This window comes from Brienomyrus brachyistius, chromosome 8 (assembly GCF_023856365.1).
Source record: "Brienomyrus brachyistius isolate T26 chromosome 8, BBRACH_0.4, whole genome shotgun sequence".
Taxonomy (NCBI): domain Eukaryota; kingdom Metazoa; phylum Chordata; class Actinopteri; order Osteoglossiformes; family Mormyridae; genus Brienomyrus; species Brienomyrus brachyistius.
This window is the reverse complement of record NC_064540.1, coordinates 17,622,889-17,647,626: the sequence shown is the minus strand read 5'-3', so window position 1 is coordinate 17,647,626 and position 24,738 is coordinate 17,622,889. Positions and strand designations below refer to the sequence as shown.

Sequence of the window (24,738 nt, the reverse complement as noted above, 5' to 3'; positions counted from 1 at the left end):
ATAAAACATAAAACATGTAGGGCATGCCTCTTGAGACCCAAAAAGCAGGTTGAATTAGATGATAAAACCAGTTTTTCAGTGAGTAGTCTGTTTTCTTGCTGCAGTCAGAAGATTATTTTTTGGTGAAATGGAAGCACTGCTGTGACTGAATAGCTAACGAAGCCCTTTAATGAAGCAGCATCCCATCCAGGGTGTAACGAGCCCCAAGTTCGATGATTTGTTGGACAGGTATTAGAGAACTGTGTCTCCAATTAATTTTGTGGTTATTGAAATGAAATTAGTGAATTGATTAAGAAAACCTCATCCGTAGCAAAGAAATTCATCTGCAATGTGGTTAGTTTAAGATAACATTAAACAAAACCACCCTTCTCGGTTTATCATGCAGGTAAAAATATGTATTTATGTGGGAAAATAGCAACCTGCATCATCGGAACCTTCTTTGATCTTCACAATAGTGATGATATCTCAGGTAGCAGCAACAAAGGAAATGCAGCGAGGAGGAAATGATGTCGATTTGTGGAAATTTCTGCAGTAAGAGACATGTCTTTATTTTCTCTAATCAATTTCAATTTCTATGTTAAAAATGGCAAATTAGTGGAAAAAGGTGCTGATTAAGATCAAAATAGCTTGGTGAACTTCTATTCTTTCTCTCTAGCCCTTAAAGACACTCAACTTTGTGGCTGCAGTACACTGAATCAGGTTTGGGAATGAAACTGCATCACTATGAATGAGGGAAACATTTGTTTAAAGCTTTCATTTGCGGGGAGGGGGATTTTAAATCTAGACAAAATCTTTGGTCTACAATGCCCTCTTCTTTTGTCATTAGGTGGACTGGAAGAGTATGAGGGGTCATGAGGTCGCTGGAAAGGAGTGTGTGGTGCTCCTGCTGTCTTTACCAGAGGATGAAGGTCTAGGTCTTTAGAGTCCTTGTTCTCCCTGTCTTGCTGTATGGCAGTGAGACATGGACACTATCCAATAGCTGAGATGAAGACTGGACTCCTTCAGTACTGTGTCTCTTTAGAGAATCCTTGGGTACCGCTGGTTTGACTTTGTGTCGAAGGAGCAGTTGCTAGAGGAGCCCAAATGTGGCACATTACCTGCATTGTGAGGGAGCATCAGTTACGGCAGTACGGCCATGTGGCGCGTTTCCCTGAGGGTGATCCGGCTCGCAGGATCCTCATTGCTGAGGGTCTGAGCGGCTGAACCAGGCCAAGGGGACACCCATGTAACACCTGGCTTCAGCAGATCGATGGCCATTTCCAGAGGGTGGGACTGGACCATGTGTCTGCCTGGGGGGTCACTGGCCGGGATCCCGAGGTATTTCTTTGTATGGTGCTGATGCTCACTAACCTGAACTAATCTGATTTGACCCAGAAACCTGTCGTACATTCTCTAATTAAGACAATCTTCACATTAAGATGACTGAAAAAAACTGATTGAGTGTGATTCTTGCCCACTCAGGGTTAGATGAAATTTACATGAATTTATCTTTTTGAACCTTCACAGCAAGTTGACTCATTTAAATATATAGTACAGACTTCTTGGCGATATTCATTCAGGTTATTTCAAAATCATGGAGCCTCATCGAAACTCCCACCTCACTGCATATCCCCGTAATTACACAAAGCCATATAATAAAAAAAATATATAACAATAATAACAATCTTCATCTTCATCATCATTATAAAATAATTTTCAGTTTCATAGGTGATTAGTCATCGTGAAATTTTGCATGTGATGTGGTAGATATCAGAGGAAATGTTATTCAGTTTAAAAGTTTTCATATACAATACATAATAATAATAATGCAGTGCAAATATGCAATGAATATGATTAAATCATCTAAAAAGAATGATAAGTATAACCTCAGTGAGTCGGTACTGGATTATGGTGTGGAAGATGGATGGATGGATGGATGGATAGAGGTATCATTAATGAAATAATTTGTTTTGGCTGTTGAATCAATTAATTGTGTAAGAGAAGTTATTACAAATCTAATAAGTAAACCTTACGGAATAATGCAAGGAAAAAATAACTTATTGAGCTGGCAGACATAAACTTTAAAAGCTGAATCAAGGTTAAGAAGGTAACATGTAAATGCGTAGCTGTTCTATTCGTGTGAGTGTTAGGCTGCATGACCATGTTATTGTGACCAAGGAAGGTAAAATGATGTGCAGTGTGAGGACAGCAAAAGGCGCATACAGTATGAGCAGCAGGTGCTGTGTGGACCAGCACTCCCCGTAAGACCCACGGAGCTTAAATAATGAATTCAATCACTATTTATCATGGGTGTCAGAGGTGCAGCAAGTTTGTGAAAAAAAAGGCTGGTTAGAATCCCATGAGCTTTGGCTTAATTCTTGGTGCCACCTGTAATCAGCTCTCTGGAACCAGCACATTTTTGGCTGTGATTTTGATGAAGTTATACCTCATGCTGAGAGAACTGAGGAGTCCCTCTTGTATCATTTCGACTTGCCATGTACACTGAACCATTTCTTTTTAAATTGCAATCTTTATAGTCAACTCGGCACCTGGGGCTGTCATTAATAAAATTCTGAAGTATGACAGGAAACACTGGAGAGTTATAGTGAAAATGAAGCCCCCCCCCCAGGTTAGACTAATAACATAATCCTGAAGTGCTTTCCTTCCACTTGCCACAGGGCTTGGAGACTGGGGACACACTGGGGGCAGACAAGAGTTCCTGAAGGAGCAAGGTTCGTTGTGGAACATGAAGGAACACTGCACCAAAAAAGGGGTCTGCAGTTGCCCCCGCCTGCAAGGACAGGCATGTGTACCCGCTCCTCTCCTGCTCCTCCCCGCATGGGCTTCAGGCCTGACCAGGAGACCGTTTCAGCCCGACTGGAGTTAAAGTCTCTCAGCAGTCATCGCCCTTATCACTTCCTAAGGTCGTTGGTGTGGAAACCATGGTTACCAGCAGGGATGGGCAGCATTATGTATTTAAACAAAAAATATTTTAAATACTAATTTGTATTTAGGAATTTGTATTTAACTCAGTAAAAATGATTATGTAATTTGCATCGAAATAATTTGATGTTCAGTATTTTTATATTTGGAAAATACAAGAAACACATTTCTGATATGAATGAATGAATGAATGAAAGAATGTTACACTTATATAACACTTTTCAAGACATCCAGAGCACTTTACAGAACCAATGGGGAGCCACTTCAGCCCCCACTGTGCAGCCCCCACCTGAATGATGCCTCACTGCCATTCTGCACCAGTACATTGACCACACAGTAGCTAAGGTGGTGAAGGGGCAGGAGAGAAATCACCAGTTAGATATAAGGGATGATTAGGAGGCCAGATTTGATAGGGCCACAGTGCGCAGTAATAGCCAGGACATCAGGACCCCCTACTATAACCTGCTGGCCAGTGTCCCCGTCACTGCACTGGGGCACTGGAATCCACACAGACCACAGGATGGGATAACCTGCTGGCCCCACCATAATGTGTGCATGATGATGTCATGTGTGCAAAATAGAGTAGGGAGTTTGGTATTTTCAGACATTTTAATGAATGGTTATTAGTGCCAGTGGTTTATCACTTGGGTTGAACCAACAGAATAGCAAGCTCTGTTCAGGCATATTTGTATTTCAAGTTTTTAAGATGTTACCGAGTGAAGCATTTAAATTGTAATTTTTTCATTTAAATCTCTGTTTTGAGTTATTTGCATCTGTCGTACAAAAAAAGAAGCAGTTTTGTCAAATAATTTGTAGAGTAAATTACCTGCTTGACTGAGAGCACCAGCCAGGCCTCAGCCTTGTGATCTTAAATCGAAGGTTGTTTATTCTCCCACCATTAGATCATGTTCGGCCTTGACCCAGGTGATCCATCACGTAGTGTTCCCTAAATCTAACAACTTTTTAGGAATAGAGTTGAGTGAACATAGAAAGAATATTGTAAGCATTATTAGACCAAAACTTAGACCTACATGTTCCACTGGGGGCTCCTGTGCGGATAACTTAATATCAATCCCTTTAATAAGATTGAATGAATCACAACATAAACCTTCCATAAAATGTGAACTTTTGGACATCATCTTTAGGAAGTAAATCACTTCTTGCTAATGATATGGTGCTGGACACTGGTGCAAACCTGTGCTTTTTAACTGAAACCTGACTGAGACCCACAGACACTATTCCTCTTGTTGAAGCCTCACCTGATGGGTTTAGTTTCGTACAGAAACCACGTGGTTCTGGGTGTGGAGGCGGCCTGCCAGCTATTTGTAACTAAATTGAAGCCAATATTATCAAAGACTTTTACAACATTTGAAGCCCACATTCGACCCACCCACCCATCTATATTCTTACAGTATACAGATCATCAGGATCATACAATTAGTTTCTGACAGAATTCGAGGAGCTTGTCTGTAACTTAATAATTAACTTAATGATTAAAGAGAATATTATAATACTTAGAGACTTCAATATACATGTGGACATAGAGACTGATGCCTTCAGCAAAAGGTTCTTGTCCCTCCTGGACTGTTGAAAGTCACCAACATGTAACGGGACCAAGACATGTTCCCAGTCATACACCTGACTTGGTTATTACTAACGGAGTATATGCTCATCATGTATGTTTTGGTGCGTTCGATTATATCTCCGAAGATATAAATTCCGTCACATCCAACCAATCTCTCGTTTGAGCTACACATTTCAGAAAGCATGGCTGCCTCCATGAACACACTGTTGTTGTGAATTGTTGCTTTACATTTTAGCAGATTTGGAGTAAACAAACAAGAAACATGAACTAGTCAAACCTCATTATAATATTTATAATATTTTAGTACATTCATAGCGATTTTCTATTTATGGGAGGCAGGCAAACTACAAATGAACCAAAGACACTAACAAATCTGGTAAAAATCTGATGCTGCATGCTAGGATACTGTTTACGATCGCGATATTCTCTAAATCGACCATGCGCGATTGCATTTATAACTATTAATACATTTAACAAAATAAACATTTATAAAATAGAATTACTGTTGACTGTGTAAGCCGCCATGTTGAAATGACAACACAGGGGACTCTCGTGCAACGAAAAGGAGGCGTGTTTCTGACAGGAAGTGACGTTTTTCATGATGTTTTTATCTGACTTCCAGCTCGGACAGAGATAATCAAACACAGGATCTGTCCATTGAATAAATCCTTCTCTGACTATACACCTAATCACCTTTGTGACTGAGCCACCCTCCTTGACTATGGCAGAGAAGAGAATTAGGACACGACACCTAAATGATAGAAATTCCCTACAATTTATTAATGCAGTGCGGGGATCTGAAAGGGCAGGCGGCAGAGGTTGCATGGCACTGGTAATCACACCATATTGGTAACCACTTGAGCCAGGTCATATGACCCACCAGGAAGTTATAAAAGGCTGCCAAGATGGAATCTCATTCTCTTGCTGCTGTGTTTTACAACTGGACATGGGATGGGTTCTTCTTCCCTGTGGGTAAGGAAAGGAGGAGAGGGCTTGTTTGAGAACTTGAATGTTTGTTTAATTTTAATTTTACCTGGGTGACTGCTAGCAGCATGTAACTCTTCATGGAGGACACAGAGGTGACTGTTTGGAATTTTATCATTTGACGTGATCCCCTACGAGCTGCTGGGCTACAGACACTGAGGCTCTGGTAACTTGGGTTATACTGTGGGATTTAAAAGGGTCTATGTTTGTTTCTTTTGATGTTGATTATGTTTCTTTGTACCTGTAGCATTGGAACGCTTCCTCTTGGTGTTACTGTGCTGCGAGGGCATTAAGCACTCCTGCGAAGGACCAGACCAGCCACTGTTTTAGGGTTATTTGATAGGGTTTTGGCTTTCTTTTATTAGTTGCCCTGGTTGCCGCTATGGGCTAAAACCAGGATGCAACGCAGCCAGTGGCTATTCAAAAATAAAGCAACTGCAAATTCTCTCGATCCCAGCAACAGACATCTACACACCTGTCATCCTGGAACACTGGCTAAATAGTGAAGTGTGCCGCAGGGCTTTCTGTTATGTTACCATTCACACACTTGCTGGTGGTACCAGCAGGTGTCTGCTCACTTTCCGTGTTGCAGTTTCGGGAAGCAGCACAGAGCTAAGTTTAGTAATGTATCTTGGGTGGTGGATACCAGCTGCTACCCTCCCCTTATCTTTGTACGTGGGATCTTTCTGTACATGGCTGGATCTGCACAGGCTTTTCCTCTTTGATGCTGGGGTGTCACACTGAGGTGGCACTGTACTGTTCTGTCGCAACTCATCCCTGTGAAGCACTTTGGGACGACTCTGTTGTGAAAGGCACCATATAAAAGTAAAATGAAATGTATTATCTCATTAAGCAGCTTGTGAAGCGTCATCACTGGTATAGAAGTAGGTTAAATGTATTTTTTTTATATTTCAAAAATATACATTGTGCATTTTCACATGTTTTTCCTAGATATTCAGTTTCAATAAAGATTTATTATTTGTATTACTGCTCTCTTATAATGTGAATGTTTTTAGAAGCCAAACCACTGACAGCGACAATGTGACAATAGCTGTTTTTAATTCAGTAGGTCATAATCAGTCAGAAGTCGAAAGTCCTTGTTAATTCTGCCACATGTACAGGACACACGAAGGACTGATATTACATTAATCTCAGACTGCTAATAACAAGCAAGACAGATACTCAAGTATTAAAGTATATACGTGAATGCAAAAATATAAAAAAACTAAATGAAATACTTTGTGCGTATATTTTGGTGTTTATTTACCCATGGCTGGTTAAGTACAGCCTCCCCTGAGAATCTTGCCCTCCAGTTAAGTACCCGCCCCCTCGGCTGCTCCAATAGAAATCAACACGCCTGGCAAACGGCATGAGTTCTTCACTACAAATGTTCTTTCACTGAGAAGAAAAAACTCTTGGCTTCTGGCTCCTTGGCATCTGAATTCTTCAGTGCAGGTAGCCACATATAGCTTGAAATACAAAAGTACTCCCAGTTGGACGTCTGTTCTGGGATGGAATCTCTGCAACTTCAGCTCCTTCTTCTGTGTCACTGCTTTTTCCTGCCATGCTTGGGCATCATCTGTGCACCAGGTACAGTAAAAACTGACTCTTTGATTAAAGAAGCGTCACTGAAGTGTGCCGTCACAACAGAATAAGTGTGTATGACATTAACATTTATGCTAATTGCTTAAGTTCTGTGTAATATGTACAGGACAGAAGAAAGTGTATCTTAAAGAGACGTGTGAACCCTGCGAAGAGGGACATTTCCAGCCAGTGGCATCTAACGATATATTCTGTGCTCTTTGCAGTGTTTGTTATGTTGGTAAGTATATTTTGGAGAGGGGTAAAGTTTTACTAGTATCATTAATGAAAATGTTGTGAGCACTAGAATAATGTAATAATTTAGTACTGCTCTAATGCACTGGAAAATAAATCACTGTACTGCTGTTTTTACTTATGTACATATTACTCCATAACTCTGGACCCTATTATTTGCTATTTTGATGTCTAGACAGTGGAAGTGAGTATGTTCAGCAATGCACTAAGACAGCTGATGTACAGTGTCGTTGCCGTGATGGATTCATCCCCGTAGATGAGAGGAATGACTTGTGCCAGTGTCCTGAAGGATCTGGGCTGACAGGTATTTAAATGTGAATCTTTTTGTATCTGTTATTAAAATGCTAAGGGTTATGTCTAAACATACTACTCAGAGTGGGCTACATGTATGTTTTCTGGAACAGAAAGGTTATTGATATGATAAATCAAAATTAATTCCTGAAATAAAATGACAACTCAACACTGTTAGAAAATTTTTTTTAGTAAAATATTTAGTATGAAAGTTTACTGCAAATGCAGTTTATAGAACAAAGAAAAAAATGCTTTTTTAAAAATTTCTTTCAGATTCAGGTATGCAGTGTCAAGAATGCGGTTATGGATATTTCACCAGCAAACCTGACATGATGTGTGTGAAATGGAAAGAGTACGTAATGTCATATATTTCAGTTTCTTCTGACATTCATCCGTTTATTGTCAGCTGTACTGGTTAACTAGAGGAAAAACAATGTGAAACCGTTTTGCGTCTTTCCCCAGCTGTGCACCGTGGGGAGTGAAGTCCAGCGGTTCAAAAACCTCAGATATCGTTTGTAATAATGGTTCAGAGGTTACACAGGCTGGCGTACTTAGCACTGCAATAATCCTGAACTACAGTCGCAGCAGGCCGACAAGTGCAGAGACGTTCCCCACAACCGCTACTAGCAGCTCGACCCTCGTACCCCCCCTAAGCCAAACAACAACAACAACAACAACAACAACAACAAAAAGTGAAAATGAAACCAACTACGGGTCTGGTGAGCTGCTTCTCTTGTGTCACATGTTACATTCACGGTGTCAAATTATTGTCAATTCTTACACAGGGATGTGGAACAGTAGACAATTTTTGCTTTCTTTTCCTCTTTTAAAGGCTTAATTTTGTATGTCCTGAGCCTCATTCTGCTGATCCCTCTCTCAGCTGTGTCCTGCAAACAAGTCATCATTCCATGCATGAAGAGGCATATGAAGAAAATGAACAAAACAGGTGGATACTGAGTTTGTAACATCCTGGGAAGTCCTGGGATCATTTCATGACCTGCCTACAAGTGTATATCCTGATGTGACACCACTGCCTCTCTACCTGTAGATGGCGCCTGCCGAAGGCCTGTGGAAGAGTGCGGGGACATAAGTCGATCTTCTCTGGTAAAGTCCAGCCAGGGGCTACTGTAATAATGTTTTTTTTTTTTTTTTTTTTTTTAAAAAAAAAAAAAAAAACCTTTTGTGTATTTTTTTTCCACCAAAAAAGAAATAACAAGCAAAAAAAAAAACTGAAACAATCTAATTTTTAGATTAATGTAATCAGTATATGTATTGATTATAGTAGGCTCCAGAGCTGAAATATCAAATGACAGCATAACGTTTCTACACAAATACATACAGTCAATGTTTGACTATATATTTTTACTCAAATAATAATAATTTGCTATCTTCAGGTGTTGGACAATGAAACTGAAGCACTGGCTAAAAATGTGTTTGAGGTTTCCTGCCTATGTATGCGCAGCCTGGTGGTCAGTCTTCACTGACTGCATGTTCCATCTGTAAGAGCCAAGTGTGAAGGTTGAATTAGCAGAGCAATAGTACAGCTGTACATCAAATTCTGCAATAATGGGAGACATATCAGTGCTCAAATGAGGACAATCTGCTGGTACGCGTTTCGCTGCCACATCTATGACCAGGACAGCAAGTCTGTGTGGTCCAGGGTAATATCAGCATATCACTGCAAAGGACCAAGCACATCCAGCAGGAGTAACTGTTGACACAAGAGGAAGCTGTCTGAAAGGGATGTCCGGGCACTAACCCGGATTATATCCAAAAAACATAAAACCACAGCTGCCCAGCTCACTGCGGAATTAAACCGGCTCCTTGACTCACCTGTTTCCACCAAAACTGTTCAAGAGCTCAACAGGGTCAGTATTCATGGTCGGGCTGCTACAGCCAAGCCTTTGGTCACTCGTGCCAGAGCTAAACGTCGGTTTTAATGGTGCCAGCAGTGCAAACCTTGGGCTGTGGACAATGTGAAACATGTATTGTTGTCTGATGAGTCCACCTTCACTGTCTTTCTCAGGAAGAGTTGGGGTATGGAGAAGCCCCAAAGGGGCTTATCACCCAGACTGTTATGTACCCTGAGTGCAGCACAGGGCTAGATTAGTGATGGTTTGGGCTGCAATATCATGACATTCCCTAGGCCCACTACTTGTTCTAGATGGGTGCGTCACAGCCAAGGACTGCTGAACCATTCTGTAGGACCATGTTCACCCAATGGTTCAAACATTGTACCCTGATGGTGGTGCAATGTGTCAGGATGATAATGCACCAATACACACAGACTGGTGACAGAGAGGTTTGATGAAGATGAAAGTGAAGTTGAACATCTCCCATGGCCTGCACAGTCACCAGATTGGAATGTTATTGAGCCGCTTTGGGGTGTTTTGGAAGAGAGTCAGGAAACGTTTTCCTCCACTAGCATCACATAGTGACCAGGCCACCGTTCCTCAAGAAGACTGGCTCAAAAACCCTCTGGCTGCTGTGCAGGACGTGTCTGTCTTTCTCAGTACTGGCCACAAAAGGAGGCCTTGCACCATACTAATAAATTACTCTGGTTTAAAACCAGGTGGTTCAGTTTCATTGTCCAACCCCTGTATGTTACTTTTTAATTGTTCAGTTGGAAGCACTTTATTCTGAATCTCATTTACAATACTGCACTTGCAGTGATAATTCTTAATCTTCAATAGCAAATACAGTGTCAGTCTGAAACAGACCAGTGCACTAGCTTTATTTGTGAACAGTATAAGAAGTGACCAAAAAAAAAGCCAAACCTTGGTCGACCCCATACACAGCAGTAGGTCTAACCATTATTATTTTGTTGTTATGATAGATACACAGATTATTGTATGTTTTTGGGATGTAGCCAGTGCAGTGTTTTTCCTGTAACTGTCTATGTTCAGCATATGGTACATTTTCTAAAACAGCTACCCAAGTGTTAAAAAATAATGCCTTATATCAAATTAATGTTCATAAAAATGTAAATTCAGAAATCAAAAGGCAATCATTAACCTTATAACTAGTCAGCTGCGCAGACTTTAAAGGCAGGTTTCATCTTTTATCTGGTTTTGTACGTGCACTGAACGTGAATGCTCTTTGTTTCATTACTAAATAAATGATTTAAATTTGTATGACTAGTGATGCTTCTCATGCTAAAACAGTTAATTAATCTGAAGCGAACTGATATATTACCATTATAATTATTATGCAGGTAGTCAGTCATTTCACAAACAGATATATTCTCTGGGCCTCCCTCTCATGAAACAGGGATTTTCCCACCATGGCCTGCTTTTTAAACAAAAGATCATTCCTTTCTAGTTTCACTGTGTGAAACACAAGTCACTTGCTTCTGAAACCCAACCAAGAAATTCCCCGCTGGTTCCAAGGACTGTACAACTGGAAACAGTAATGAAAGCTCTTGACCTTTGTGAGTCATTAATGCCCTCATGTCTCTATTCTTCAGCAGTAATGAAACGTTGCTTTTTTTTTTTGTTTAAAGTTCAAACCTTAGCCACTGGAAATGAGCTTTGCGGGTGACGTCACAGCTTTCTGAATGTAGTAGGCGTGGACTCATTTCATCTAGTTGCAAATGTAAATGTTTCCCTTAGCTAGGGATCCACCTTTTCCACGCAAATAAGTCTCATTTCCTTTCCCTTAACGTAACTTATTTTAAGTACTAGCAGCTTTACACTTTACATGTTACACTCATTTATTCTCAGTCTGAGTTTAGATGAAAGTTGTGATCTGGTTTCGCTGAATATGCAAGGGAAATTTCCTTAGTCCTGTATTGTTCTTTCTTTCCATTCACGTTTGTACAGCCATCTCTACATTACCTCATCACTTACCCTCTACGGGGTCTTGGATCTTTGTATATTACAATTTTGCCCCCTGCTGTTTGCAAAAATGAACTGGTATATACCGATTTATTATTCTGGGAGGGTGAAAGTATCTAGAGTGATGTTCAGCCCCAAATCCTTCAGTTTACTGATTTGGTTGGTGGAGATTGTTGTATTAAACACAGAGCCATAATTTATAAGCAGGAACTGCGCATAGTTCCCCGTCCTGTCGTCCAAGTGCTCGAGAGAAGTGTGCAGGAGGAGAGCCGGTGCATCATCCATGGATCTCTTTGGGCAGTAAGCAAATCGTAGTGGCTCCAGTTTATTGGGCAGTGTGGAGCATGTCTGGGCGAGGGTGTATGATGTTATGAGACCCGAATGACCTCAGTATACATCGCTGAGGATGCGTCCCAGTACATCTAGGAGATATCTCTTGTATAGTAGTGGCTCCAGTTTGTGGGGAAGTGTGGAGCAGGTGTAAACTTTGGGAGGCCTTTCGAAGCAGTTCATGGCATTTACATTTACATTTACAGTATTTGGCAGATGCCCTTAGCCAGAACGACTTACATAAGTGCTTTGAGACTCTGCAATGAATTTTTCCGATACTAGCTCAATAAGGACCCAGGCTATGAATACCATCTATCTCAAGATAGATGGTATTCATCATGACGCTTGAGGTAAGTCATTTGGACATGCTGGGTGAAGTTTTTTGGGGACAAGAATAATGGTGGACTTTATAAAACATATTAGTATCCTCCCTTGGGAAAGTGATGAGTTGAATACACTACTTGGGTATAAGCATGTGGATACCTTATCACACCTACAGTATATGTGCTTGTTGAATATTCTATTCCAAAACCATGGGCACTTGTATGGAGTTGGTTCCCCTTTTGCCATTATAACAGCCTCCACTCTTTTGGGATGGTTGTCTGCTAAAGTTTGGAGTGGAGGAATTTGTGCCCACTCAGCCACAAGAGCATTAGCGAGGCCTTCTATTGATACCAGGCAAGAAGGCCTACACTGCAATCTGCATTCTAATTCATCCCAAAGGTGCTCAGTGGGATTGAGGACAGGGCTCCGTGCAAGACAGAGAAGGCCTACCCTGTAATCAGCATTTTAATTCATCCCAAAGGTGCTCAGTGGGATTGAGGACAGGGCTCTGTGCAGGACAGAGAAGGCCTACCCTGCAATCAGCATTTTAATTCATCCCAAAGGTGCTCAGTGGGATTGAGGACTGTGCTCTGTGTAGGACAGAGAAGGCCTACCCTGTAATCAGCATTTTAATTCATCCCAAAGGTGCTCAGTGGGATTGAGGACAGGGCTCTGTGCAGGACAGAGAAGGCCTACCCTGTAATCAGCATTTTAATTCATCCCAAAGGTGCTCAGTGGGATTGAGGACAGGGCTCTGTGCAGGACAGAGAAGGCCTACCCTGCAATCAGCATTTTAATTCATCTCAAAGGTGCTCAGTGGGATTGAGGACAGTGCTCTGTGCAGGACAGAGAAGGCCTACCCTGTAATCAGCATTTTAATTCATCCCAAAGGTGCTCAGTGGGATTGAGGACAGGGCTCTGTGCAGGACAGAGAAGGCCTACCCTGCAATCAGCATTTTAATTCATCCCAAAGGTGCTCAGTGAGATTGAAAACAGGGCTCTGTGCAAGACAGTCAAGTTCATCCTCACCAGCCTCAGCAAACCATGGATTTATGGGTTTCGATTTATACACGGGGGGTAGTCTTGCTGAAACATGATTGGAAGCACTATTGACAAATTAAGAGTACCATTCACTGGAAGTAAGAGGCCTAGGCAATCCAGGAAAGACAGCCCCAACCATTACGGCCTCTCTGCTAAACTTAACAGTTGGCACTGTGCATTCAGGTAGGTAGCATTCTCCTGGTGCCCAACAAACCCAAATTCATCCATCAGACTGCCCAATAGTGAAGCATGATTCAGCACTCGAAAAAAAACGTGTTTCCACAGTCCAATGGCAACGTGACTTGGCATTGCACGCAGAAATGTTGGGTTTGTATGTAGTTGCTAGGCGATGGACACTCTGTCCATAAAGCTCCCGACGGATAGATCTTGCACTGATTGTGCTTCCTGAGACTGACTGAAACTTTACAGTTAGTGTCTCAACTGAGGAATGTCGATTTTCATTTGTCACCTGCTTCAGCACTCTGTGGTTCTGCTGTCACCTTGCACGGCTTACCTTTTGTTGGCTGTGCTCTAGTTGCTCCTAGATGCTTCCACTTTACCATAACAGAACTAACCATTGACCAGGGCAGGTTTAACAGAGTAGAAATTTAATAAACTGATTTGTTGCTATGGTAGCATCCTATAGTTTATGCCACGCTCAAAGTCATTGAGTTCTTCAGAATGACGCGTTCTTCTATGTTTGTCCACGTCATGTTCCGAGAAAGTGACGGTGCTCCGTGTGACTGATTTGCTGACATGCTTCGTAGCTGTAGTTTTGTGGTTTGCTTCAGAGCAAGCATAGACGTTCCATTTACTCGCCAACACCAACATTTTTTTTTAAGTCTGCAACATTTCTCAAACTGATTACCCGACGGTGGAATGAGCTGCCAAACCACATTAATGTCATCATTTCCGCATCTCCCAGTGTTTCTTGTAAGACAGCTTGTGACTGGGCCATCCAGCGTGTAAACACCCTCTGCACTGAACCTTCCAGAATCATCAGTCGTTTATATTCTAGTAAGAAGGTAACAACAGCGCAATTTACCAAATGGTGGGAGATACGTCGCATTGCACTTCTTTGAAACTAGTTTTACCATATCAATTCTGAAAGTATATTTGAAGCAAATGAATTATGAACATAATTCTAACTGCTAATGTGATGGGTTGTCGAAAGAAGTTGCATGACACATTGTTAACAAATTGGACACTAGAGGAGGCTGTGTGCTAGGATTTGTTCTATCATCATCCAAGACCATGCTATATAACATAAAGTCTAATTATATAACTTTAAATAAGTAAGATAATTGTTCTTTCTTAACAAGAGGAACTGCACGTCGGGTCACTGCAAATTGCCATAAGGGCAGCCAAAGCAGTTCTGTAAGGTTTTGCATCAGTTACATCCTTAATGTTCTTCCCCTGCTCTCCACCTTCCCCCCACTGCCACTACTCACTTTAACTTATTATTATTTATTGGTGGTCAAGTCACTATATTTATTTCATGCCTTATGCTGCTCTGTTATTTATTGTTCACATACACATTGCTCTATCTATATCAATCTGTTGTACCCGTGTCCTGGTTTCATTGTGTCCTGTTTTTGTCCCCTTGCTCCCTCTGCAGCTTTGTGTTGGTATGTTGCCCCGTGGTTTTCAGGGAATGTTATTTCCTGCCACTGAACAGTATGTGGCACAACATTAAAGCCCACTTGACCTGAGAATGAATGACTGTAATTCTGCTGCTTTAAACTAACTGTTTTGTTCTCTCACTTTCTTTTGCGTTCTAAGGGAACCATTCTAAATAGTCTCAATTTATGGATCCATCTTGTCTTGTCTGCAGGTATGTTTCCAGTACCTTGTTGAACCCACGTCTCAAATACTCCAGGCTGTTCTAGAAGCACAAATGAATCCTTATCAGTAAGAAGTACGTAGGATAGACAATGAATACTCCACCTTTAACTCTCACCAAAAGTATAATGCCAAATATCTGGAGAAAGCAAATGGAGCCCAAAATCAAAACAACTCCATTCTATGCATGCATGCTATAAGCAGCTGATGAAGTCTGCAGAAATACTGAAAATGGGTTAGAAATTCGTACTTCGACAGGACAAAGATCCAAAACATAAGCCCAGAGCTACCAAAGAATAGCTTGCATAGCGTGGAGTAGCTAAGTAAAAGTGCCAACCTACACTATAAAAGTATTGGGTGACCTAGAGGAACATGACATCCCATTCAAAATCCATAGGCATCAATATAGAGCTGGTCCTCCCTTTGCAGCTATAACAGCTGCCTCTCTTCTGGGAAGGATTTCTACAAGATTTTGGAGTTTTTTGCCCATTTATCCAGAAGAGTATTTATAATCATCAGGCACTGATGTTGGACATGAAGGTCTGGCTTGCAACCTCCATTCTAGTTCATCCCAAAGGTGTTTGATGGGATTGAGGTCAGGGCTCTGTGTGGCCCAGTGAAGTTCTTCCACACCAAACTCACCCAACCATGTCTTTGTGGACCTTGCTTTGTGCACTGAGGCACAGTCAAGCTGGAACAGAAGAGGGCCTTCCCCAAAGTGATCCCACAAAGTTGGAAGCATAGAATTGTCCAAATTGTTTTAGGTGAGTTTGGTGTTGAAGAACTTGACTGGCACACACAAAGCCCTGTCCTCAACCCCATTGAACACGTTTGTCCACTCAAGATGAATGGGCAAAACTCTTCACAGACACACTGATCAAGAGTACTGTCATGCCCTGCTCGTCGGCTCCTCCTGTGTGCCACGCCCCCTGCCTACCCACGTGTGTTTCCCGGATTGTACCCAGCTGTGTCTGATTATTTTCAATCAGTCCTGTGTATTTCAGTCCGTGTCTTACCCGAGTCCTTTGTCCGTCATTGATGTTCTTTGATGTTTGTTCGCGTGAGATCCCCGTTCTTGATTAAAACCCCGTTTTCCCCGTATCCCGCTTGCCTGCCTGCTCCTTCCGCACGATCGCCGCTCTCCGCCGCGCTCGCGCACCACGACCCGTGACAGAATGACGGACCCGAAAAAGAAAAGTAAGCGGAGAGGAAGGAGGATCCCGGAGGAGCCGATCCGCCTGGGAGCCTGCTCGCTCTCCAGGCTTTGGATCGCTCCGGAGGAAAAGGTACCCGTCCGGTCTCCAGCCCGGGGGCCGCTCCAGCGAGGTACCTGCCCAGTCTCCATGTTCTGGCCCTCGAGTGAGGACGAGGAGGAAGAGCCCTTCCTCTTCCCTTACCTGGAGCGGGAGCCGGTGTTTTCGCCGTCTGTGTTTGCAGACATCGCGCCACCTCCCGCTGCCACCAGGCGCCAGAAGAGCAAGGAGGGGTCCATCGAATACCCGGACCCACTGCTCATCCCCCCTGCAGCAGCCACCTCGGAGGCGCCGTCCGCGCCTCAACCAGGGAAGACGGCCGACTGCATCTCCCAGTTCTTAGCCCTCCAGGGGCTATTCTGGAGGATCTGGGAGGGACTGGGCACTCCAGTGAGTCCGGAGGCAGAGGACATTATAACGCGGCTCCAGAAGGACTTTGCCGCGTTTACTCCCGCCTCCGACCGGGGGGATCTGGAGAAAATGGCAGAGGGGGTTCGGCAGCTCCTCCAGCTCCAGAGGGCTGCGGACCCCGCTCCCGTGCAGCCGCCATTGCCGGCGGAGGCCCGCTCCCGTGCAGCCGCCATTGCCGGCGGACCCCGCTCCCGTGCTGCCGCCATTGCCGGCGGACCCCGCTCCCGTGCTGCCGCCGCCTTCGCAACCGCCTTCGCTGCCGCCGCCTGCGCAGCCGCCTTCGCTGCCTGCTGCAGCTCCCGGGCCGGCGCCCCCACTGCAGCAACCTGCAGCTCCCGGGCCGGCGCCCCCACAGCAGCCACCTCCTGTTCCTGACCGCGCTCCAAGTCCTGACCGCGCTCCTGTCCCTTCTCCCCCTGTGACGGTTTCTCCCTCGCCCCGGCGAACTAGTCCCCCGACCTGGGGTCATGTCTGTGTCCCGTAAAGGGAGGGGACACAGACGCTGGGGTCCCGCCCACCCTGCCCCCTGCCTCGCCTGCGCTGGGGCTCGGTTGGCGCCTGCGGGTCCTGGCCCTCCGGGTCGGCTGTCGCCTGCGGGTCCCTCTCCGGTGCCTCGTCGCCCTGCCTCGCTCCCCCCTCCGGTGCCTGGTCGGTCGCCTGCGGGGCCCCTACCTGCGGCCCGTCGGAGGACGTCGCCGCCTGCGGCGGCTCCCCCCCTCGCCTTGCCTTCGCCCTGGCCCCTTCCAGCTCCCTCGTCCCCTTCCCTGGTGCTCCCTCCTGCTCCCTCCCTGGCCCCTCCGCGGGTCCCTCGCCCTGTCTCCTCTGCCCCTCCGTGGTCCCCTCCGGCTCCGGCCTCCCGGCCGCCTGCGGCCCCTCCGGCTGCCTCCCGTCGCCCGCTGGGGCTCCCACGGGCTCCCCTTCCTTCCTCCTCCTTCTCTCCCTTCTTTCCTGTCTCTGTCCCGCCTGTCTTTGTTCCTCCTCCTGCCTTTGTCCCGCCGTCCTCTGTTCCTGGTCCCTTTGTTCTGCCCCGCTCTGTTCCTGGTTTCCCGTCGTTCCCTCCCGTCACTCCCGCTCCTTTTGTTCCGCCTGTTCCCTCTGTTTCTCCCTTCCTGATTTGTCTCTCTGCCTTCCCGTCCCTTTGTCAGCTCCTGTCTCACGTCCTGTCGCTTGCCCTGTTTTGTGCCTCGGTCCTGTTTCCCGTCTCTTGTTGATGGTTCTGTTTTTGCTCCAGTTCCCGTGTCCCGTCTGTCGCCTCCTCCCTGGCGCGCCCGGTGAAGCGCGCCTTTGGGGGGGGGGTTCTGTCATGCCCTGCTAGTCGGCTCCTCCTGTGTGCCACGCCCCCTGCCTACCCACGTGTGTTTCCCGGATTGTACCCAGCTGTGTCTGATTATTTTCAATCAGTCCTGTGTATTTCAGTCCGTGTCTTACCCAAGTCCTTTGTCCGTCATTGATGTTCTTTGATGTTTGTTCGCGTGAGATCCCCGTTCTTGATTAAAACCCCGTTTTCCCCGTATCCCGCTTGCCTGCCTGCTCCTTCCGCACGATCGCTGCTCTCCGCCGCGCTCGCGCACCACGACCCGTGACAAGTACACTGTATGTGTACTTAATAAAGGGCGCACAATCAATTCAATATCAATTGTGTCACAATTTATTCTAAAACATCAGGGAGGTACTACCTACCTCTATGGATGAGCTGCCTCTGATGATGACATTTGCCAAGCAAATAGGGAGGGTGTTTGTTCCATTTTCCCTGAGGTGGTCTGCATGGGCCAGACATTCAACTGTTGTGGCGTGAATTTGGCCCACAGTGTGTCTTGGGGAACACTGATCTCTAACTGAAAATTGGTTCCATCTATTTTTTTTCCTTTGTTCCACTGAAACTCTCAAACTGGGAAAATACGTTTAATCTTTACCTCTGTTTTTTTTTTTTTTGTTAAAACCACAATGAGTCATGTCTGTTCCATGCGTATGCTTGCTAGTTTATAGGGTCCATGAGTCTAGTATACCGAAAAATTGGCATTATATGCATTAGCAGTTATTCAATGAAAATATGTTTTAAAAAAATCAGGTCAGGTCAGGAAGGGGGGCATGCACTGACACAGCACGCTGCTGCACACACCACATAAAACATCTCGGGATCCTAGCTGGCGACCGTCCAGGCCAACACATGGTCCTGTCACATCCTCTGGAAATGACCATCGATCTGCCACAGCCAGGTGTTACGTGTCTCCTTGGGCTGGACCAACTGCTCAGGTCGTCAGCAATGAGGATCCTGTGAGCTGGATACTTAACTACCTAAAGAAGACCTAATAAATTATGTATAGGATAGTGTAAAGAGCCACTGCACTAGAGACACTGGAGTTGAGCCACTGTGTTACCAAAAATGAAATAGAAAGATAACATTTCTCTTAATAGTAGTCTATATTATTGTATTCCCCAGAGGGTTTTGAAGATATAGAGCTGGATAGCAAACAGCGAAATGTAGTACTGTAGCATGGAAAGAAACAGAGGCTTCAGATGTTCACAGTACAGTTGACGCCCACCAGAATAAAACCTGGTCGTTCCATAGCAGTTTGCAGTTGACTTTCATCATCTTGCGACTTTGAGAACATCAGTACTGTAAGTGGTCTTACAGTAGAAGAGTAGAAGAGAGTTTTCTGATCATGAATCAGCTTCGTTACTGCAGTATTTATGTGACACTAAAGTACCTCTTATATGTCCAGGCATCACTTCTTAGTACCTGTGAAAAAGATAAAAATTTTAAAAGTAAAAATGGACATTGCTGTAAACTCTGTCATCCAGGTAGGAGTCTTTCTTTTGTGCATTTCTTATGTAAAATATTATAAAGCAGACAAATATACAGGAAATTTAAGTTAATCTAAGAGTTGTACTGAACATTTTTTGTTTTTATTCCTTCTGTGGGTATCTGTTGTTTTTTGACTGCTTTTGCAATTTTCAGTATTCATCGTTTGAAAAAATACCATATACTTATTTTTCACTATGATTGAAGATAGGCTACTGACAAATTCAGAGGAGGGAAACAAGAGGCATTGATGACTGGGATCAGGGACCATAATTAATAATAATTGCCATGGAGATTCATTATAAATATGATCATAATTGTGTCCTGTCTGACAGGCGAACATATGAAAATGGAATGCAGTGTGGGGCATGACACAGTCTGTGAGCCTTGCCCTCCTGGCTTGTACTCCCATGTAGCAGATATATTCTGCGTAAATTGCACCAAATGTGAGCAAGGTCAGCATCGTTCGGCCTTACACTGTTAAACGATTCTCCGTAATCTATTCAAGAGTAATGGCTGCATGTTAAAGGCTCATTTGTCTCTTCATTTATAGTTGTGGTTAAAGAATGTACCACCACAACTGATACTCAATGCACATGCAAGGATGGCTACCTGTGTGCCAATAGAAAGTGTACCAAGTGTGTCGAACACTTAGTGTGTCCCAGAGGCAAGGAGCTGGAGAAGCTTGGTGAGCGAAGGCCTCGGTCCCTGATGCATCATTCAATAGTCCTTTTGGTTTAAATAAGCTACTTTGCAAGCAATAAAAAAACAAAGCCATGTAGAATATACATTAATGAAAACCTGCAAACCAAGTGAATGAAGGACTGCTTACGCCTGTGTATTCACTAGTGTCGACTCCATTAAGTAAAGTGCCATGCAATTAGTTAAAGGCCAAACCGGACAACACTGTAAATGAAAAATATACCTAAAAAGACATGTAATTACAAGTGTCAGAATTGTGATAAAGTGCTGTGCTTAAAGCGATATTTCAATTTCAGGGGATTTTGATTATATATACCAATGCAAGAATTGCCCCACAAATACATACTCAGACACTGAAGGCGGAAGGTGTCAGAATCTAACAGTGTAAGATCAGAATTTTGTCATTTACATATTTTAAGACATATATTACTTTAAAGCTTTATCATATTTCCAGTGAATTACAAAAAAAGCTAAATTTGTTATATACAGTGTAGAATTGCAGTTATGCATTTCAGATTTTGCGGCATTGTTTAATCCATCTGCATTCTGTTCACATTATCCAGGTGTGAGAAGCTTGGTAAGAAGGAAATATCCTCGGGCAACAGCACCCACAATACAATATGTGGTAAATACTAACAATATTATTTTCTTTTTAATTTTCATATTTCTCTGAAAGTGATTACACCTTTCAAATGAAAATGAACTTTAAACTAACGATTAGGATTGCCATTTGTACCAAAAAATGAGTATTTGGACTGACCACAGGAGAGCTCATGCTGAGTTTTCGTTTGTATGTCCGCTGCAATTGTCACGTCCCGATCGTGCCGCTCCCCCCCGTGTGCCATGCCCCCTCGTTAACCACGTGTGGAATCCCCATGTTACCAGCTGTTCCTAATCTTGTCTGATTACGTGTCTGTATTTAAGTGCTTCCCTGTCAGTCTTTCCCCCGTCTTGTCACTGACGTTTTGATCGCTAGTGATTTCTCGTGCTCCCGATTGTATGATTCCGTCATTAAATCCTGAGTTTTACGCAAACTCCTGGGCTCCAGCATTTCTCTCCCGCTGTGTTCACCGTGTGTCATGACAGGGATGGACAAGCTTAATTTTTTTTTTCTTTTTAAATTAATATTGATTGGCCAACCTCATCACTAGTGCACATCACATATTTATAACCTTTTATATGTTAGTGGTTAATACCTTTTCTTCTTTGTCTACAGGCCCTATTGCATCACCCCCCCCTGGCAATCCTGAGAATTTAGCACCTTACCTCAGTGTCATCATTGTCACACCCCTTCTCCTCCTCATCTTCTTGATCAGCTGCTTATGGAAGAGGAAAATAAAGTATATTACGCCCAGTGAGTGTTAATTTCTGAGCTTTCTTTTAGAAAATATATTTTGTTTTAAAAAGATCAGCAGTGTCGAGCCTTTGGGGATAGTTATTCTTATCAGTGTGATAACACCTTTGAGACGTGCATCCTCATTGTGTACTCTGCCTGATTAATGAAGGGAGGTGTTTTGCTTACTGTCAATTGAAAGTTAACTCTTTGTGGGCGATGTGCTGCTTACTGGGCTGAAGTGCCATGCTGCTCTCTCCTACCACCACAGCGACCATGAACCAAATTGAAAACATGCTGAGCTGCCCATTATCAAAGGAAGAAAAGGGTGACCTTCCAATCCAGGCACTGGACAGCAAAACAAGCCAGCCGTCCAGCATGGAGCAGGGTCTCAATGTCATCGTGTGAATTCTCAACTCCTTTCTTGAGAATCGTCTGGGATGAAAAGGTCAGAGATTGTCATTATAATGACAATCTGTTACCGGAACAAGTGATGAAAAAGCAGTGAGAAAAAGCCAACCAACCACAGAGGTTATCTTACATTTCCACCATTAAAGTTTTTAAGAAACTCCAGCCATGATGCTGATCTGGGGTGGCTGGCAAGGGGTGGGCGTGGCCACCCTAGACTGAAACCTGACCAGCCCATTCCCCCCCTGTCATATTTACATTTTTGTGGCATTAATGTAAGCTTGTTACCTTAACTACACGAAATTCATATATTACATGTGTATTTGATAATTCCACCACTGTCTGAAATATAAACAATGTACACTTATAGCATTTAGGTACCTTTTTCTACGTGCCTTATATTCATATTTAGATTTATTGGTCACCCCCAAAATGACCTCAGTCCCATCCAGACCCCCCCCCACATAAAATATTCTGGCTCCGCCGTGGCATGGGTGCTGCGCTTTTATAACTCACTTGGAAAGTTTGTTGGTGTCTGACGACTTCTGTGTTACTCCCACTCAGAAATCAGCATATTTTCCTTTCCTACGTCAGTACAGTAATACTCTGCAACCTAGACAGGAATGTGTAACAGTCTTTGGTCTTCTGCATCAAACTACATATCTTCATCCATCAAATCAACCCACCCAACTATCCATCCATCTTCCAGATGGTAATTCTGAGCTCATGTGTGTGGTAGAAATTTGCTGTTTTACTTATGTGGTGTACATATAAAATACTTCTGAATTTCTTATTACTTGATTTTTCTAATGCTAGTGTAATGTCAGAATGCAAACCCTTTATAAGGTCAAAAATAGTACCCTGATCTTTTCTAAGGGGATTTTTAAAAGGTTTTATTTGTGTTATTTTGTCTTGTTTTCAACTATCACGAAACAATAATGTTTCTGATTCATATTATTAATTATTATTGTTCCATCATTATTAATGGCAGTTATATAGTGGGTGTTCTTAAGTAAGAGATGTACGGATTTGTGTAAATTGACATTATATACAGTATCTGTACAAAATCAGCGTATCTTGTGAAAACCCTTAACTTTTGCCACATTACATCCTGGTAGTTAGAAAATACTCGGGATAAAGTTAAGGAAAGGCTGTGACTATCTCTCTGAGTACCATTAGGTGTATTTCTAAGAACTGGAAAGAATTTCAGGACCTACTAAAGTCTTCTATTCTTGCCAATGGTGTCCCATCGGGATGAGGGATAGGACTGCTATACCTCGCCCTACTATACCTCGCCCTACTATACCGCGCCCTACTATACCTCGTAATTTAAAATCACACCTAAGAGGCTTTGTGTCACCTAAATTTTCCTGTCTGAGTTCATCAGCCAGATCTGTAGAATACTGTAGAAGAGGAATATATTGTCAGGTGATAAAATAATTAATTGGGACGGGGTGTATAGAATATATAACTCATCTTAGAATCCAAATTATCATTGATTCAATAAAAATTATGCCATAGATTTTATTGAACTTATTAATGTATACGGTGGGCTTAATATCAAGCACTATTTCTGGCCTCTCTTCCTAGGGGTCTCTGGTCTCTTACAAATGTATGTTTTGGGAATGAACTCCTGTCTATTTTTTTTTTTTTTTTTTTAAAAAAGATAGCAGGTGTTTTGTCTAAATTTATTAGGAAAAAGATTCCTTTGCATCCCAAGTCGCTACTTTTGCCGGAGGCTGCAGATGTAAGTATTGAACAAAGCACAGTGTTGTCTGTTGTTGGTGGGCTTGACAACAGGAAAAAAAGCCCCCAAAAAATGAATTGCTCAGAGATGGATTACACCTCACAATCTTTCCCTAACAATGTGGTTATGGTGCTTTCAGGACGCTGTCGTGATAGAATTGTCCGCTGCTTAGGGCTAAGACTGAGTACTGAGTTTTGGGACGAGGCCGCCCTTCTTATCAGGCCTTTAACTGTTATAGAAACTTAGGGACTTGCCCTTAGTTATCCTTTTGGTCTGAGGTGCGGGGATTCTGGGGCTACCCGGGATGGGCTAGGGGGGGTGGAAGATGGGGTTGATGATGGTTTTGATTTATTTGCTGTTTGTCCTTTGTTTTGTGTTTGTTGTAACCAGATTATATTAATAAAAACTCCTTGAACAAAACAAAACAGAACTGGAAAGCACATGGCAGGTTGGCCGACTCTCATGCATTTAGCGTGACGCTTTCAGACTCTCACGCTCATGCAAATCTATATTATTCCATCATAAACCCAAAGCATAGCTTTGGGGTAGTTTGCAAACCCTACAAACTATTTACAAGGTAATAAAACTGTTACATACATGTAAATGTGTGCGCATATGTGTACAAACGTGTCCTGAATTGAAAATCTCACTCCAGCCAGCTGACTAAAATTGACAACCCTCCCCGGTATGGCACCACCAACACCATGCCTAAATTTGGTCACTCTTCCAAACTCGATGACTACAATAGGGGGAAATTGATCAGGGAAGCCAATAAGAGGCCACTGGCAATTTTGCAAGACAAGTTCAACCAAGATTTTGTTTCAAAAGAGTCATAGTCACAGAGTACTGAACTGGTTGGTTGAAGCAAAATCCCAGTCTGGACTTTTACTCCCTGGACCTGAATTACCCAACTCAGCACAAAGTTGGCCTCTATGGCAAGGTGGCAAGAAAAAAATGCCACACTGAATCACATTTATGCTTTGCAAGATAAAAAACACTTGGAAGATTCTGGTTCCATGTGGCAAAAGAATTTACAGTCAGATGAGAAGAAGACTGAACTTTTTGGATTAAACTTCAAGCATAATGTTTG

General features: G+C 43.2%; 2 protein-coding genes across 4 annotated transcripts; both read left to right on the top strand.

Moving 5' to 3' along the window:
* The first annotated feature begins 5,168 nt into the window (after nt 1-5,168).
* Nucleotides 5,169-10,750, top strand: si:ch73-361p23.3 (tumor necrosis factor receptor superfamily member 10D). 3 transcript variants are annotated; one of them, XM_049022991.1, is made up of 8 exons: nt 5,172-5,657; nt 5,739-7,081; nt 7,203-7,313; nt 7,503-7,631; nt 7,892-7,970; nt 8,081-8,337; nt 8,451-8,564; nt 8,667-10,750. In XM_049022991.1, exons 2-8 carry the CDS (start codon nt 7,003-7,005, stop codon nt 8,747-8,749), a joined length of 852 nt encoding a protein of 283 aa, XP_048878948.1. In that variant the 5' UTR covers nt 5,172-5,657; nt 5,739-7,002; the 3' UTR covers nt 8,750-10,750. The 3 variants fall into 3 exon arrangements, with proteins under 3 accessions (XP_048878949.1, XP_048878948.1, XP_048878947.1); XM_049022992.1 differs by having other exon boundaries at nt 5,169-7,081; nt 8,499-8,564; XM_049022990.1 differs by having other exon boundaries at nt 5,172-7,081.
* A 7,894-nt stretch (nt 10,751-18,644) lies between these two features.
* Nucleotides 18,645-24,248, top strand: LOC125747605 (tumor necrosis factor receptor superfamily member 9-like). Its single transcript, XM_049022993.1, has 7 exons — nt 18,645-19,457; nt 19,794-19,913; nt 20,012-20,146; nt 20,457-20,544; nt 20,724-20,785; nt 21,377-21,514; nt 21,765-24,248. Exons 1-7 carry the CDS (start codon nt 19,319-19,321, stop codon nt 21,899-21,901), a joined length of 819 nt encoding a protein of 272 aa, XP_048878950.1. The 5' UTR covers nt 18,645-19,318; the 3' UTR covers nt 21,902-24,248.
* The last annotated feature ends 490 nt before the right edge of the window (nt 24,249-24,738 follow it).

Excerpts from the sequence above, each read along its gene's own strand:
- si:ch73-361p23.3 (XM_049022991.1), top strand. The coding sequence starts at position 7,003 with ATGGAATCTCTGCAACTTCAGCTCCTTCTTCTGTGTCACTGCTTTTTC. Across the intron at positions 7,082-7,202 it reads GGGCATCATCTGTGCACCAG|GACAGAAGAAAGTGTATCTT; the intron begins GTACAGTAAAAA and ends TAATATGTACAG. Across the intron at positions 8,565-8,666 it reads GAAGAAAATGAACAAAACAG|ATGGCGCCTGCCGAAGGCCT; the intron begins GTGGATACTGAG and ends CTCTACCTGTAG.
- LOC125747605 (XM_049022993.1), top strand. The coding sequence starts at position 19,319 with ATGAATCAGCTTCGTTACTGCAGTATTTATGTGACACTAAAGTACCTC. Across the intron at positions 19,458-19,793 it reads CTGTAAACTCTGTCATCCAG|GCGAACATATGAAAATGGAA; the intron begins GTAGGAGTCTTT and ends CCTGTCTGACAG. Across the intron at positions 20,786-21,376 it reads CACCCACAATACAATATGTG|GCCCTATTGCATCACCCCCC; the intron begins GTAAATACTAAC and ends CTTTGTCTACAG.